General features: G+C 37.7%; 1 protein-coding gene across 6 annotated transcripts in view; it reads left to right on the top strand.

Annotated features, from left to right (window-relative positions):
• The window catches only part of NBEA (neurobeachin), a 520,018-nt gene that overhangs the window by 344,518 nt on the left and 158,207 nt on the right, over positions 1 to 17,293 (top strand). For all 6 annotated transcript variants that reach the window (XM_063429275.1, XM_063429259.1, XM_063429266.1 and 3 more), the window contains one exon: positions 5,756 to 5,899. In XM_063429275.1, the coding sequence (XP_063285345.1) occupies positions 5,756 to 5,899 (144 nt within the window). The remainder of the gene's footprint in view (positions 1 to 5,755; positions 5,900 to 17,293) is intronic.

Here is a 17,293-nt window from a genome sequence, read left to right as displayed (position 1 = left end):
TATTAATATGGCAATATGTATTATAGGACCATGCTCACATTTTTTTTTTTTTTTTAAGAGACCTACTATTTTATCTCTGACGCTAAATTCTTGTTCAACTTCCTTTATAATTCAATGCAATATAACACACCATAACTATATTACTTAAAAAATATAATTTATTGTGTCAACAACAATATAAGCAATTGTCACGTATTGTATGACCAGTGATTGTTACGAAGAATATGGATTCACACGAGTAGACCTTGAAATCTGGATAATGAGCGATGTAGTTACTGGTTCAAAGAATTTATCACCAACACAGGCAATATCAACATAACATATTGCACTAACACTTAATATTTTTCACTATAATATGACATCACATTACAATATTTCCTGCAATAAAGAAGCATAGACAATCTCTAATAATAACCAACTATTTCCACAAATGATTGAAAACCAAATTAACTTTCTAACTCCCAACTCAGTGGTTTGAGACATTAAAGGGGTACTCCAGGCCATCATACTCATTACAGCCCACTGTTGTGGTTATAATGCCATAACCTTCATGGCCCAATTCTTGGTAATGGGTAAAACCATTTTGCAACGTTTAGCCGACTTACCTCGGTCTCCGCTTGGCGCCATGGGTCTTTCCAGGTGTCATGATGCTCGTCCAGCTTCTGTTGAAGCCAGATGACAAAGCCATCTCCATTCATTGGCTGAGAGCGATATCTGTCCCCTCTTAGCCAATGATTGCAATTCTATGCATAGAAATATGCACAGATTTGACATTAGTCAGCCTGGAACTCTAGTTTCAAAGCAAAACATTGCACATACTGACTGCAGGTACTATAACCATAACCACTTAAAATCACTAAACTGGTCATGGTGCTTGGGGTAACCATTTAAGTCAAGATTTATTTTTTTTATCATTGTTTGATGTCTTTCAGTACATTTTAGTGTTAAGTATTTAAAATTACAGTAACACAAAGATTTTTTTTTTTCTATTGTTAAGAGAGGGCAACTTTTTGAACTCCTTTTAGTCAGTAATGCAGATTTGGGAATTCCTCTCAAAATTCCACCAATGTAAGGGTGCCCAAGCTCTTTGAAGCTGTACAAGTCGTGATCGACTTGATTTGCTTGGTGAAATGAAAGAAAAGTAATAGGCTATTTTCAGGCCTGTCTTTTTCTGTCGGCTTGCTGTTCTTCCCATCTGGTGCTGCCCTGCAATGAAATCGGATGGAATTATGTGGCGATTAACTTGCAAGTTACTCAAATTATCTGTCTCGGCCCTGATTGAAATAGTTTCCATAGGCTGGGCTGTATGATGCTTTAGAGTGCAGTATGGAGTAATGAAGATGGATGACTTACATATGACTTCAGCGGACAGAACAGTGCCTTGTTTTGTGCTGCTAAGAAAGCTGCAGTCTGGTAAATAACTGTCTTTTCCTGCAGACTCATTACAATTAATAGAGCTGGAAGGAATTATAGATCATCTCGGATGGAGAAAAAAAACCCTCTCTTAGTCCCACATAAAAAGTAGCATTGGAAGTCAAAAAATATCCATTTATTGTTCGTTTTATTACCCTCAAACATTAATTTTCCAGCATGAAGATCAAAAGCATAGTCTGCCTCCCAATAATGCACCAACCCCGAGAAAAGTGTTGCAGTTTGGGATTTGACTTATACAGAGTTCATGTAAAGTCTGTTTAGCTCCCATTGATCGCAGCACATAATAATGTACTGTACATACTGTATCTATCCATCACATCGTTTATCATGTGTACCATGAGTGTCGCTGTAAAGGCACTGGATTCTGATCGCAGCACCCACCCAGTGCTGTTCAGGATGCAGGGTTTATTATGTTGATGTTAGGGTGTAGCTAGAGATGTTAGATGGATCATAGTACTTAGTGTTATTACTTACTGTCACTCACATTCAGACTTTGCTCTTAGAGTACAGGGATTCAGTGGTTACTTAAAGAAAGTAGAGCTTATAAGGTAATGAACAGACACAATGATGGTAGTATCCAACAAAAACAAGAAACGGGGGGTACCCCCTAAATTGTTAACTGGAATTAGGAAAAAATAAAAATCTACCAGCAAGTGTATCTTGATTAAAAAAAGTTATTAGAATTAGTGCCAAGGTTAAACCTTAACTTTTAATGTAATTTAGTAAGAGTGAAAATAAGATAAAATTAAATAAAGCAAGGTGTACAGTCCTTCTTGTGTCTAATGATAGGTAATGTGGCAGCAAGGCAATAGTGAATATTTGAAAATTATCGGTGAACAAATATGTTTAACAGTGTATAATTAGTAGTATACCTAAGTCAGAGTTAAGGCAAAAAAGGGATAAAGGAGGTGCTGTTTAACTCCTATATAAGTAAGAGTCTAATGTGTCTTTCATGGGCACCCCTTAAAAAAGCCTGCTCTGACACTAAGACACCGCTACTGTTACAAGTAGAGAAATCAGACTAACAAAAATGTAACAAGGACTGAACATCCAGTCAAAGGATGCCTGTTCACGGAGTAAAAGTTCTGTCGTTGTGAGATTTGCGACAGTTAGTATTAACACCTAAGCCAGGTATGCCGAGTAGGTGTCCTGAGCCCCTGACACGCGCGTTTCGCCAGGGTGAACCCTCTCTCAGGACACCTACTCTGCATACCTTAGGAGTTAATAGTCCCTGCCGCAAATCTCATGAAGACAGTAGCAGCAGATCCTTTAAATCTTGCAAGTTGCGATCAGATATGTTGCAGCACATCCCACAGATGATCAATCGGATTAAGATCTTGGGAATTTAGAAGCCGAGACAACACCAGGGTTTGTATTCCTGACCCTATAGTGTTCCTTTAAGTATTTTAAATTAAAGTTTAGCACCTTTGTCTTTGTAAGACCGCCCGCCTATATAACAAATGAAATAGATTTTTGATCAGTGCTTCCCAAACTTTCACCTGATATCCAATCACTATTTGTGAGGATTAAATCAAAGATGCCGTGTTTCTAAGAGATGACACGTCAAACATTATCCGTACATGTTTTGATAACTGCTAATATTAAGGCTAGTTGAATGGTTAAGTAGGGATGTCTGTATACCTACATTTAAGTTGCTTTAGATCAGTGCTAGGCTGAGCTTGAAATGAGTTACTGCCAACAATACCTTAAAGGCAGACGTACCTACGTAGCCTTTCCCAATCGTGAACACTCCCAAACTCTAACCCCAAAACCTCTGCATAATTACAGCCCCTGGAAGTGTACCCCTCATGGCAATTACAGCCATAATGATATTTAGAATGGCGGCACACTATTTTTAATGTGGTATCACGTCATCAATATGACTTTATATCGGTAAACAAGGCAGACATATGTCTATTGAGCTATCATATCTAAGTCCCCAATCTTCATTAGCTCACATACCTTATGGACGTCTAAAGCATCACGCAGAAAAGACGTAAGGAAACTATTTTCGTCTGTGCCAAGACAAGGATAATGTCATTTACAAGTAAGATTTATTTATTTTTTTAAACAAATCCAGCCTGTGCGTGTAAGACATGTTAAATCTGATGCTTTCCTTTCGGGCTATACATATTCCAGTACACTCCTTAACCAGCCCACTTGTTTCTGGTGTTCTCCGCTGTTTTTATACCCAGATAAACATATGCCATTTTTCTATCTATTTATACTGTGTGTTTATTCACGTCTTTCAAATTTATTTTTACTGACTTGTTTAAAAACATTTTTTCACTCTGCCATGGAGATGTGATGCAATGATATACAACCACAGGGCTGTGTTTAGTAAGAAAAAAAGCCCCAAAAAAACCCAAAACCTGAACTGTATCACTTTTTTTTTCATGAGTTTGTGTTCAGTATTTAACTGAATAATTTATTTTTAATTACTCTTTACTCTTAACTACAATCCCTGTATTTGTAAATAAAATACACATGCTAAATTGTCTTTTATTTTTTTTCCATCAGGCTGACAATAGTGTCAATTTATATATAATATAATATTCTTTACAGTAAAATTGTGTTTTGGATTGTACATTTTAACAATCAAATATAATGATGGAACCAGCGAGCTATTAACCCTCTGAGTGCCAGGGCTGTGCGTAAAAAAATAAAATTTGAGTGTTGTACGTTATATATTGTCCCTATATTATTGCTGAGCATTGCGAAGGTTAACGTCTCCTTGTGTACTGCCTTTGATAATCGGAGAAGCTTGGAATTCCCATGGAAGGCCCTTTCTATAACTGGGTTTTGATTTGTTGAGTGTTAAAGTAGTTTTGTGGGAGGACAGTATTTACTAGCCATATAATGAGACCGCCCTTGGGAGACCTCACTCCTCTCTGCTTGTTATATTGATTAATGCAGCATTAATTCATGAAAGGTCCTCTAGTCAGACTGCTCATTTAGATAAATGTTAGTTTCATTCCTCAATAAAACAAGTCTGACATGTGCTCTGTGATAGATTGCTTTCCTGATCTTTCACGGAGAAAACTGCAGTGTTAGTGAGTAAATACACCTTAGAAGGGAAACCTAACATTTCCTCATTACTCACTGAGCAGGTTAAAGAGATAGAAAGCTATTTCTGTATTTCTGTCTGCGTGTCTGTCTGTCTAACTAGATATCGGTGTGTCTAATAAAAAATATTATAGTGTTCTATTCATTGAGGACATTTAGGTATTAATCAGCCTTATTGGTACATTTATTTCAATGCTAAATATTTTCAGTGTTTTCTATATCATAACATTATAGCTGCTCAAATAATAGTCTATGGCAGGGGTTCCTAACCCAGTCCTCGAGTACTACCTACCAGTCCAGGATTTAGGGATTACCCTGTAGTGTCTAACATGTTTATCTTTTTTTCTAAATACACCTTAGACACAACTATGTCATCCTTAAATCCTGGACTGTTAGCGGGTACTTGAGGACTGGGTTGGGAACCACTGCTCTATTGAGAAATGTGTCAGTGATCCAGTCCAGGCCTAGAGTACATTTAGCTTGTGGGCCACCAGCCCAGGGACAAGCAAAGACCCTGAACAAATCCTGTCCTTTCTCACCTACCGTACTGTGCCAACAGACATTGTAACACTAATAGCTTCTTGATCCAAGAAGATAGCTGACTGCCGTTCTGGGGGCAAGAAGGAATTATTTACTAGTTTGTAGCAAAATTTTTAAGCATCTTTTGGATCAACTTCAAAAACAAATGTGAGAAAGGCTGAACTTGATGGACACGTCTCTTTTCAGCTATGTAACTATGTAACACAACTCCCATAGCCTTCCCGTTGTGCGTGCTGTCTGCTACTGAGCTATTTAGGCTTCCCAAACTCCATATGAATTTATGAAAAAGGTGGCAATAAGTTAGATATAGTGAAGCCCTAGGTAGGCCGAGAATTATTGTATTACATGAGCAGTTGTAGTATCTCAGGATTTCTTACATTGAATTAAAAAAAGCCCAAAAGGAGGCAAATGTGAAACCTTCTTCCAATAAATAATGGTGACCTAAAATCGCAATTGTGGCATTAGGAGGAAGCACATCAGTCATTTTGTCTCCAAAAAACATTGTGTGTGTTGCTACCATGGTGGAAACTGGTACATGACTGGCCGACAGGTGTAGGATTAAGAAAAGGTGAAAATTGGTGGAGGAATAAGTAGAGATTGTAAAACCTCTCTGCAGATCTGGCAAAGGACTGTTAGTAACGTTGTCTCTGTTAATTCTTGTGTGGTTTGTTGTATATGTTACTCACTGTGTTTGGCTTTATTCTGTGTCTACCAGGTACTGATGAAGATGTCATGAAATCGAAGAAGGCTTTCCGAAGCCAGGCTGCAGTTAATCAAAATGCCGAAGCAGAGTTAATGCTGGAAGGGGATGATGATGCCGTTAGTTTGCTTCAAGAGAAGGAAATCGACAATCTCGCAGGTACTTCATCTTTCTCACTCAACATAGGGAAACGGGTGACAAGTAACTGGAATGGAAACAGTATTTACTGTGTCTCATAACAGCTGGGGATCACGCTGGGTGTCGCCTCCAGTAAGTCAGTGTGAACACCTTAATTCACCCAATGAGTGCCTTAGAGTAAAGATGTAACCTTCCTAAAGTGTCATTTATACATCTGCTGTCTGTGTTCCTCGTTGTTACTGTATACTGTATAGTCGTACACAGCATAAAACAGACAGGTACGTATATGTTTAATTGTCCTAATGTGCATGACAGGTCCACTTAATATGGGATAAACGATGTCGAATACTTTCTGGGTCTATTTAAGAAATCGATGCATTGCAAATAACCTTAGCACAAGTATAGAGACAGATAGATAGGGGAACCTGCATATTCTTTGCACACCCAATTTGTAATATCCCAATTGTACAACTGCCTTCAAGGACTGTCATTCTGCACCCCCAGTGTAGGCTCACACTGTTCATCTTCAAACATGTCCAGTGGGTTTTATACCAAGAAAGTCTTGTGAGTATACTGAGCAGTTTGTAAAAAAAAAAAATCCCCGCTTTTTTAAAATTTGTGTAAATGTATCTCTCTTTTCCTTATACATAAGTAACACATTTGTAATGACAGACATTTTTATTTTTTTATTCTTAAATTCAATAAAGATTCACACATTTGACAGTAAAACAGCACAATGTCAACAAAAATGATTTGGCCAACTGTTAAGTGTTTTATTTTTATAATATCTAGAGTTTTAATTGTAATAAATCAGACTTTAATAACCTCATATAAGCTGGCAGCATGATATTACGTGAAAAATAAAAGTATGAAAGACAGAAAAAGCCAAAACAGTGTGGTATACTGAATGCAGGCAGAAAAAGCTCCCAGGGGTAGATTAGCGTAAGAAGCAAGCTTGTAGAGCTGGGGGTGATGAATTAAGAGTTGACTTAACATGCCCATAGCATTTTAGATGATGGTCTAATTAGGCCGGTTAGCATGCCTTTAGGGGTAAACCTTAATTAGAGGCAATAATGAAATTAAAGGAAACCAGGTGAACTAGAACAGAACAAGAGAAAATAAAAATATGTGTAACGTCACTGTTTAGGTAAATGGAGCACTCCTGTTTGCAGTAGTACATAGGGTGGTCTTTGGAGGACAAACAATCAACTACAGAATGTGATGTTAACAGGAGTAGTCCCAGAAGATTGGAAGTTAGCGAATGTTGTGCCCATTCACAAGAAAGGTAGTAGGGAGGAGTCGGGCAACTATAGGCCAGTAAGCCTTACTTCAGTAGTGGGGAAAGTAATGGAAACCATGTTAAAGGATAGGATTGTTAAACCTCTAAAATCACATGGATTTCAAGATCAGAGACAACATGGGTTTACTTCAGGGAGATCATGCCAAACTAATCTTATTGATTTTTTTTTTGATTGGGTAACCTTGCTTACCTAGATTTCAGTAAGGCTTTTGACACTGTTGCACATAGAAGGCTTATCGATAAACTGCATTCTTTAAGTTTGGATTCCAATATTGTTGAATGGGTAAGGCAGTGGCTGAGTGACAGGCAACAGAGGGTTGTAGTCAATGGAGTATATTCGAAGCTTGAGCTTGTCACCAGTGGGGTACCTCAGGGATCTGTACTTGGACCCATTCTCTTTAATATTTTTATTAGTCGTATTGCAGAAGTTCTTGATGATAAGGTATGTCTTTTTGCTGATGATACTAAGATATGTAACAGGGTTGATGTTCCAGGAGGGATGACCCAAATGGCAAATGATTTAGATAAATTAGAAAAATGGTCAGAGCTGTGGCAACTGACATTTACTGTGGATAAGTGCAAGATAATGCATCTTTGGCGTAAAAACCCAAGGGCAGAGTGCAGAATATTTTATACCCTACTAATCTCAACATATAAAGGAAAGGGATTTAGGAGTAATTATTTCAGATGACTTAAAGGTAGGCAGACAATGTAATAGAGCAGCAGGAAATGCTAGCAGAATGCTTAGTTGTATAGGGAGAGGTATTAGCAGTAGAAAGAGGGAAGTGCCCATGCCATTGTACAGAACACTGGTGAGACCTCACTTGGAGTATTGTACGCAGTACTGGAGACCGTATTTTCAGAAGGATAGTGATACTTTAGAGAGAGTTCATAGAAAGGCTACTAAACTGGTTCATGGATTGCAGGATAAAACTTACAAGGAAAGGTTAAAGGATCTTAACATGTATAGCTTGGAGGAAAGACGAGACAGGGGGGATATGATAGAAACATTTAAATACATAAAGGGAATCAACACAGTAAAGGATTAGACTATATTTAAAAGAAGAAAAACTACCACAACAAGAAGACATAGTCTTAAATTAGAGGGGCAAATGTTTAAAAATAATATCAGGAAGTATTACTTTACTGAGAGGGTAGTGGATGCATGGAATAGCCTTCCAGCTGAAGTAGTAGAGGTTAACACAGTGAAGGCGTTTAACCATCTGTGGTATAGGCATAAGGCTATCCTAGACTTAAAGGATCACTATAGGGTCAGGAACACAAACATGTATTCCTGACCCTATGGTGTTAAAACCACTATCTAGCCCACCTGGGCCCCTCATGCCTCCATAAATATAGCAAAATCTTACTGTATTCAAGCCTGAATCTGTAACTCTGCATGCTGTTTGCCTAAAAAAAAAAAACAAGCAGTCTGCTGACTTCATCAGAAGTGGTAGCCTGATCCAATCACAATGCTTCCCATAGGATTGGCTGGGACTGACAAAGAGGCAGATCAGGGGCAGAGCCAGCATGATTCAAACACAGCCCTGGCCAATCAGCATCTCCTCATAGAGATGAATTGAATCAATGAATCTCTATGGGGAAAGTTCAGTGTCTGCATGCAGAGGGAGGAGATATTGAATGTTTGGATGCATTTTAGGCAGCCATAACCCAGGAAGGATCTCTAACAGCCATCTGAGGAGTGGCCAGTGAGGTTATCACTAGGCTGTAATGTAAACACTGCATTTTCTCTGAAAAGATAGTGTTTACAGCAAAAAGCCTGAAGGTAATGATTCTACTCACCAGAACAAATTCAATAAGCTGTAGTTGTTCTGGTTACTATAGTGTCCCTTTAAGATAAGGCCAGGGACTAATGAAAGTATTTAGAAAACTGGGCAGACTAGATGGGCCAAATGGTTCTTATCTGCCGTCACATTCTATGTTTCTATGTTAAAGTTCATAACACCATGTCCATGTGACCACTCAGTACTTATTTTAGTGTAGTAGATTCTATGGTGTACAGGCCCTACAAGCTCTTTCAGTGCACTGAGCTTTCGTATTTATACATACAACTATATCATTGATTGTATTTGATGAAGTAACGCGGCTAAAGACTATGCACGAAGCAGATGTTCACAATATATCTGCCGTAATAACATAATGAATATATGACATATAATTTAAATTATACATAGACCCATTGTAAAGCGCTACGGAATTTGTTGGCGCCATATAAACATAATAGTAATAATAGCTGTATGTCCACATCTCTATACAAGTATTATAGATCAAATCCACTCTACTGTCTTGGTCTCTGCAGCACCACCCCCTGGTCCAAACAGTCAGTGCATCGGAGCTGCTCTCCTTATTTGTTTATCCTGAGAATCCGCTATTTAGTGTAGTCAGCCAAATCACTCTCAGAGCAGTCCCTTTGAGATATTGGCATGCCTACAGTGTGATCATGTAGCTGGAGCAAGGAGGCCACAGAGCTTGCAGGCCTGATAGGCACTCATTTAAGAATTGAAGCAATCACCATTTGAAACCTCTGAAATGTTCTTGCTGATTGCAAAACCTTTCACTGTAAAGTGTCTTGTTATAAATAGCGTTAGAGTGCCCCTAAAGTCTTCTCATCATATCAATAAATTACGTTATTAGGGTTATTCAATGTAGCGTGCATTGTCTGGCATTAAAATTGTATCCAAAAATAGCCGAACATAAAACATAGCTGTCTAGGACGGTGTTTCCAGTTGAGTTTTGGCTTAAAATCTGAAATTAACTTAGTATTCCCCACAGTCCACACTTGAGTGAATACCCTTGTGATTATGTTAAAACATACCTGGTTTAAGTTGTCAAAGCGTAGCGCACGTCGTCAAGATGAACACCACCATCTCAAGATTTCCAGAGCTTTCTTGGTGTTTTGTCATGCTTGTGTACATACATTTAACCCTGATTGAATTGCATTGGACATTAGAATTGAAAAATAAAAATGAAGTAGTCTTTCAACCCTGCTTGACATTGAGAATCCAACATTCAGTATTTATTTTCATACCCAAACTCCATCTTACCAAGTAGTCACCAGCTGGAATCGACAAGAATGACTTTTGTGCCACAAATTTCCAGTTTCCATTTTTTGGGCAAAAGCATGTTCTAGTCTAATTACCCAATCTTAGCAATGGTTTCTTTGCAGCAATTTGGTTCATTTAAGCCAGCATTGTGCCATCTCTTCTGAACAGATGATGGTGGGACATATGTAGTTCTAGCAGTATTTAGGGGAGCTTGTATTTCAGGGGCAGTTAATCACAGATTTTGCAGAATGGTTAAGCAAATGATCTTGTTACCTGATTATGTGCCACTGCTGGCCTTCTTGACCTTGTTTAGCCCCAATTAGTGCCAGTTTCTTCGTATTGTTTGATGGTCTGGTGACAGCAGTTAGAAACACTTGGTTAATTAGGTACCAAACTAGTGACATCAACATAATTCTCCAACACAATTTTAAACACATAGACTTTTAACTGACTTGTGCTTCAGGCTATAATTAAGTATTTTGTGGGACCATTTCATAAAAAAAAATCTACATTTGAAATTCAGTTTGTTTAAGGTTATATATCCTTATATAAAAAGTTAGGACATTAAACTGACATTGATTATTTATAATTGTACAGTCTGTAAGGTGGTTTACTCTTGTTATTTGGATGGTGTTATATATATAATAATATGTACAGTTTCAGGAAAAGAAAGGTCATGCTTTTTTTTTTTTATTATTATTATTTTTTGCAAACTGCTACCGGTCACATTTGCATTATGTATATAGAATTTTGTTATGGGCATATGCAAATACAGTATCACAGGTTATTAGCAATTAAAACCCCAAAGTGAGAATGTAAGTGCCCATTACTCTAATAACCTTGTTTTTACCCTTGCTCCTTGCAGTGAGTAAGCTATAGATTACAGCCCGTAACCCTGCGTTAACTGTGCTAATATTGTCATGGCAGTGAGTGTATACAATCTGTTTATGGTAATGCGCCTCTGTCTCTCTGTGCTGTACTAAAACATCACGTTCTTTCACAGAATCCTCATTTTTAGCATATTGTAACTTAAACAGAGCTTTACATTTAAAGCTTATTTATTTTATTTGTAATACTTTCCCTTCTAAATATGAGATAGCATTGTGAGAGTAATCTGGTATTTTTACATTGGTTATACTCTTTGAATTTACCACAACCACGTAGTATTTCTTGACAATTTCGAATTGTTCATTTAAGACAATATATTTTCTTTGTTTCTCACATTTATCAAGGACGTCGTCCACAGAAAGATGAAACATAATGTTAATGTTTCATTTGGAGTCCCTTGAGCTGTTTCTTTTTTATTATTTATGTTTCTTGATTACATAGAAGTGCATGTTTATGTTGTTTAATGTTTCTATTTCAGTTTTATTTCATTGGGCCCCCAGGCTATTCACATCAAGAGGCAAGTTAATGTTGTTCTTTATATTAGCTTTCAGACACTAAAACATCCAATCACTTTGTTAGCTGTAGTTATTATTGCTTTTTAAGACTATCGTGTGGCATTTAATATGGCACACTTTTTTTTTAATGCTACTCTAACTTTCAGGTGAAATTGACTAACAATCAATTAAAAATGTAGAGCATTAGATTTCTTCTAACCTTTATCAAATCAGGAACTAAATAAAAAAAAAAATTATCTTTAGAAATGTAAAACCAGTGTCTTATGTGATATGATGCTGTAAAATATTTGAACAAATGTTTTTGGTGCCTGATTAAAAAGATTGTCTGCATACTTTCTGAATTTGACTTTGAGTCAAAAAGTTTCAAGATTTGTAGGACTCAGGACCTGCAGTAAATAATATAATCAATAAGGACCAGTGGTTGGTCATCTCATTTATTGCCATTGGGCTAACCTAAAGACCTATATTTACCATGAAGGGATGAGATACCATGTTTAAAGGGATCTACGTTGGAGCAGGTAAGTTCAAATGACATGCTTTGTTTTTATAAAGTTGTGTTGCTGGAGTATGGCGGGGGTAAAGTTGTTTAACCCTCTCTAGTAACAGAATGTCTCCTGGGCCAGTAGGGCCTGAATTGGAACATGTGCTGTCAACATTATTTGTCTGACCTGGGGAGAAAGTAAGGTAAAAGGATTTCTAAAGGCTTAAAGATTTAAACCTGGTGGGAAGATGGGGATGTGTGGCACCGAGAGAAGTAAGGGAAGGATGACAAATTAAATCTCTGGGCTCCAGAGTGCCAGATCTGTTAATGGCCTGCATTGAGTTAGGTTCAACCAAATATGCACAGAGAGTGGTATTCCATCCTGTACTCCCTCTATGGAATTTCTACAGTTTATGGATCTGTTAGTTAGCTCACTTAACAGGAGAGAGATGACTAGCTTCTTACTAAAGTTTGAAGTCTTGAACTGCTAGGCCCCTTTAATCTTGTTTAGAGTCAGTTGGGAGAGCTTCTGTTGTGGTCATTATCAACCCCTCAACCCGCACCAAATGTGATTAATAGTGAAAGAGAGCTGCAAAGAACGAGTGAGGAATTGCTAATGGCACTGTTTGAAATGGGTACATGAAGTGGAGTAAAAGTTCTATTTTCCCCAAATTCACCATCCCTCACCAAGAAATATGCAAGTAGTAAACTTATGTAAGCTCTTTTGTGAAGACCAATAATGGTCAATAATGGGTATTATGTTTTTGCGAAGTAGGTCTGGGATATTAGCAGTCAGCCACACAACAAGGAATTTCATCAGAAACCCTAAATACCCAAAGAGAAGGCTGTGACACCTCCTGGGCAACTAATCATTCTGTATATTTAACTTGGAATAATTATTTTTTAAGATGAACAACAATCCTTAGTCATTGAGTTCAGCCACTATATCGGGTCAGTTAATTACTAGTGCGGTAATGGAAAGTAGGAGGTAATATGCACAAGTGGCCACCTTATGATGATGGCCTTTGAATTTATGCTGATGTTTTGGCATATGTTCCTCCGAGAGTTATTCAAGGACAAACAGAAACCGCAAGTTAGGGTACCTCTGGTGGGTCCTGTTGTGAATATTATATGATTCCATAAAATATCTGTTCACATATATTAAACGAACACTCCAAATAATGTAATCAATGGAGCTTGCTGCAGTTTTTGGTGCCCGTATGTAAGTAAACTGTTTAGTAATGATTTGACTTCTGAAATGGGGTCCGCTGGGTGCTGCTCCCTGCTTTCTCTCAGCCAGAAGCTCTTTGATGTGAACTTAACCCAATGGTTTTAACTCATTGGCGGAGAGCAGTCAGCTGATGCTCTCAGCTAATCAGCTGACCTTGCACCACACGGCCTAGCTCAGGAGAGCCAACAGAAGCTCCTGTGTAGGTGGTTCCAGCTCTCCTGGACCCCAGGTTAGATGTTAACTAGTTACTATGCAGTTTGACTACTTACTTTGGGTAGCAAGGGCATTCCTGGCACTATAACCATTAATGTGTCATGTTCCAATAATGCTGTAGATTTGTTGTGTAAAGCCATGTAACAAGTGCACATTTGGGGCCCTGGTCTATATACTGCAGTATCGGGAACAGTCAGTCACAGTTAACCCTATAAAGACCTTTGCTGCATCCATGGACAGCAGGAGAAGGTAAATGTGTTTGCATATCTGTATAAATAAACAGTTGGTTATGGTTTATTTATATATGGTGCCTTCATCCTTTCCATTTTCTATTTTATTTCTTCTGTATAATTGGGACATGCTCAAATGATCAAGGCTGTGCTTGATTGTAATGACGAAAGGTCTGTGGAGAGAAAGCTCCTGTAGCTACTGTCTGCTACTTTTGCAGATCCCACAAGACTCTTCGACCTGAAGCACACAGTGATATCTAGAGCGGAAGGAATTTGCAAGCGAACGCAGGGTTATATAATCCAAGAATACTTAATGGGGAAGCCGGTTTATCTTTTATCTTCAAAGTGTTACAGACAGAGACAAAATACAGGTCAAATTTTAGATTTAAAGACTCAAAAACAATCGAAGAATCAAAGCATTGACCCTACACATAGTGACCTGTTATGTGTTTTTTATTTTTCTTGAGAGCATATTGATTTGTAAACTGGATTAGGGTATAAAGAAAATCCAAACTAGAAAACTGTGGGTATATTAGAACATGGGTAGGTAACTACATCTCTCCTGATGCTTTGTCAGCATTATGGCTGTGAGAGGATTGTGGGAGATCTAGTCCACAACATTTGAATTGCTGGAGGTTGCCTACCCCTGTGTTGAAACATACATCAAAATTGATACAACAAACCTATGTAACTTTCCGAAATACACTGTGATAGCCTTGCCTCATGCTACAGTTTTGCTGTGCATTTTGGGAACTTTTGATTATCAAAGAAATGGGAACATAAATCGATACGGCAGAATGGTGGGAGATGGGTCACAAAGGCTTCATCTACAGATCTGGAACTGACGTGGTGTGCGCTTCAGGGTCATCTAAAGCAAACTTCCTGTGCAAACTCCTAGAGATGAGCCACACTGAAGTCCATGTGGTCTCATCTCTTAAATTAACATTTGCTACACGTATGAAAAAAATAACTGTTAGCGCTTATAACTTGGCTCAGTTACAAAGGTAAGTGTATTCTTTGATAGGCTTGTTTGCTATAAAAAAGCGAATGCATCAGTAGTGTAATAGTGGAATGAATATACTGTAATATTTACAGTCAATTTAAAATAAATAAAGAACCTCCCCATCACTTTATGCTGTTAACCCCTATTCTACGTTTATAGCGGACCATTTATACATTTTGGCTGAATTGTGTAGCCATTGGTCAGAATTTGAATTCTAGCTGTATCTGATTGCTCAGATAATGCCATGAATAATTTTATTACAATCTTTTTTTATTTCCTAAAGTAAGAATTGTCTGGAATTTTAATTTTAAAGCTAAAGAGCCAAAATGTAAAATTTCCATTTCGGCTACTTTGAACCTAAATTAGACATTCTATTTGTATTGCCAATAGCCCTTTGTTAGGGGTGTGTCTTTATGCCCCTTTAACATCATGCATTCCTGAATCCATGTTTTAGCAGCAAAACACATTGCTCACATTACTGCATTCAGAGAAAGCTTTGAAATTAAGTATAAATAACATTTTAAGACAAATGAAAAACAATCAGACCACCTTTAATAAGTTAATAATTATACAAAGGCATCACATGACTATTAAAGGTCTGATTGTTTTTCGTTTTTCTTAAAATGTTATTTATGCTTAATTGTGAAAGCTTTCTCTGAATGCAGAGATTGGCCCCATGCATAAAAAGGCCCCTACCCCCTTACCTGAAAATCTCTCTGCACATCCTCTGCCAAAGAATCCCCTAGCCAAGCAATGAGCTTGTTGTTTGTATTGTATCATTTAACATTGGTTGTGGTGTTCACATTAAAGGAACACTATAGTCACCTAAATTACTTTAGCTAAATAAAGCAGTTTTAGTGTATAGATCATTCCTCTGCAATTTCACTGCTCAATTCACTGTCATTTAGGAGTTAAATCACTTTGTTTCTGTTTATGCAGCCCTAGCCACACCTCCCCTGGCTATGATTGACAGAGCCTGCATGAAATAAAAACTGGTTTCACTTTCAAACAGATTTAATTTACCTTAAATAATTGTATCTCAATCTTTAAATTGAACTTTAATCACATACAGGAGGCTCTTGCAAGGTCTAGCAAGCTATTAACATAGCAGGTGATAAGAAAATATAAATTAAACAGAACTTGCAATAAAGAAAGCCTAAATAGGGCTCTCTTTACAGGAAGTGTTTATGGAAGGCTGTGCAAGTCACATGCAGGGAGGTGTGACTAGGGTTCATAAACAAAAGGATTTAACTCCTAAATGGCAGAGGATTGAGCAGTGAGGCTGCAGGGGCATGTTCTATACACAAAAACTGCTTCATTAAGCTAAAGTTGTTCAGGTGACTATAGTGTCCCTTTAAGGAATAATATGTATAACTCAAATTACATGTAATCTATATATTTCTAAATGCTCGGCTGAGCTAAATGGGACTCTATGGCTCTTTTTATTCTGTAAACCAAAACAACCAAAAAATGCACCTTATACACACACAATATATATACAAGGATACTTATCAAATGTAGGTGAATACAGCCTCCCTCAGATCGCTCCCAGCTAGCAATCAACTTGTCCACAAGAATATACAAAACACAATGAGGGAACCGGCTGTTGGTCTAAATAAGAATGAATAAAGAAAATATAGTGCAATACAGTTTACAATATAAACACTGCGCAATATGAAATGCACTCACAGGATCTTGGACAATTCAAGGTCCTTGTTTATATTTATTTTATATTTATTTTTTAATATTGAATTAAAGCTGCTTTTTCAAAACTTCACCCAGAGTCCTGTGCTTGAGTGGAAGTATCCAGGGGATCTCCCCAGCCCCCCCTGTATCTTCAGGGGAGGCACTATATATGCCTGAATTGTCCAAGATCCTGTGAGTGCATTTCATATTGTGCAGTGTTTATATTGTAAACTGTATTACACTATATTTTCTTTATTCATTCTTATTTAGACCATCAGCCGGTTCCCTCGTTGTGTTTTGTATATTCTTTTTATTCTGTGTATTGCAATGGTTTTCTCACCCTTCACCACTGAAAGAGTTAAAATAAAACTTCACCTTGTTTATAACACACACAATTTTAGACCATGATCCCCTTTGATTTCAGGAAGCCTTGTTAAGAGGAAATAATTTAAGTGGTAACATGGAAAATGTGCAGTATTTTGATTATACCTTATGTAAACATTTTAATATGGGATGTGAGGAGTGCAGAGCATCTCCCGGAGGGGATTAGAACATAATCCTCTCTCTCTATAGCTGGAGTGGATTAACTTTACATTCTCTCAGCTCTCTATTTTGCTCCTTTTGGGCTGCAACAAAAAGCCCTCCCTCGCTAGACATGCTATGTATGTTCAGACGTGTGATGTCAGGCCAGGCTATTGGGTTCATTCAGAGCATTCATTTTATTATCTCCATCCCAATTACATGTAGTGTATGGGCTGATCGGTAACAAACTTGGCATCCTGTACTTTATCAATGGGCTGATC

Source organism: Pelobates fuscus, chromosome 1 (assembly GCF_036172605.1).
Source record: "Pelobates fuscus isolate aPelFus1 chromosome 1, aPelFus1.pri, whole genome shotgun sequence".
Lineage (NCBI taxonomy): Eukaryota > Metazoa > Chordata > Amphibia > Anura > Pelobatidae > Pelobates > Pelobates fuscus.
Note: the sequence above shows the minus strand (reverse complement) of the source record. Positions and strands in the feature narration are given on the sequence as shown.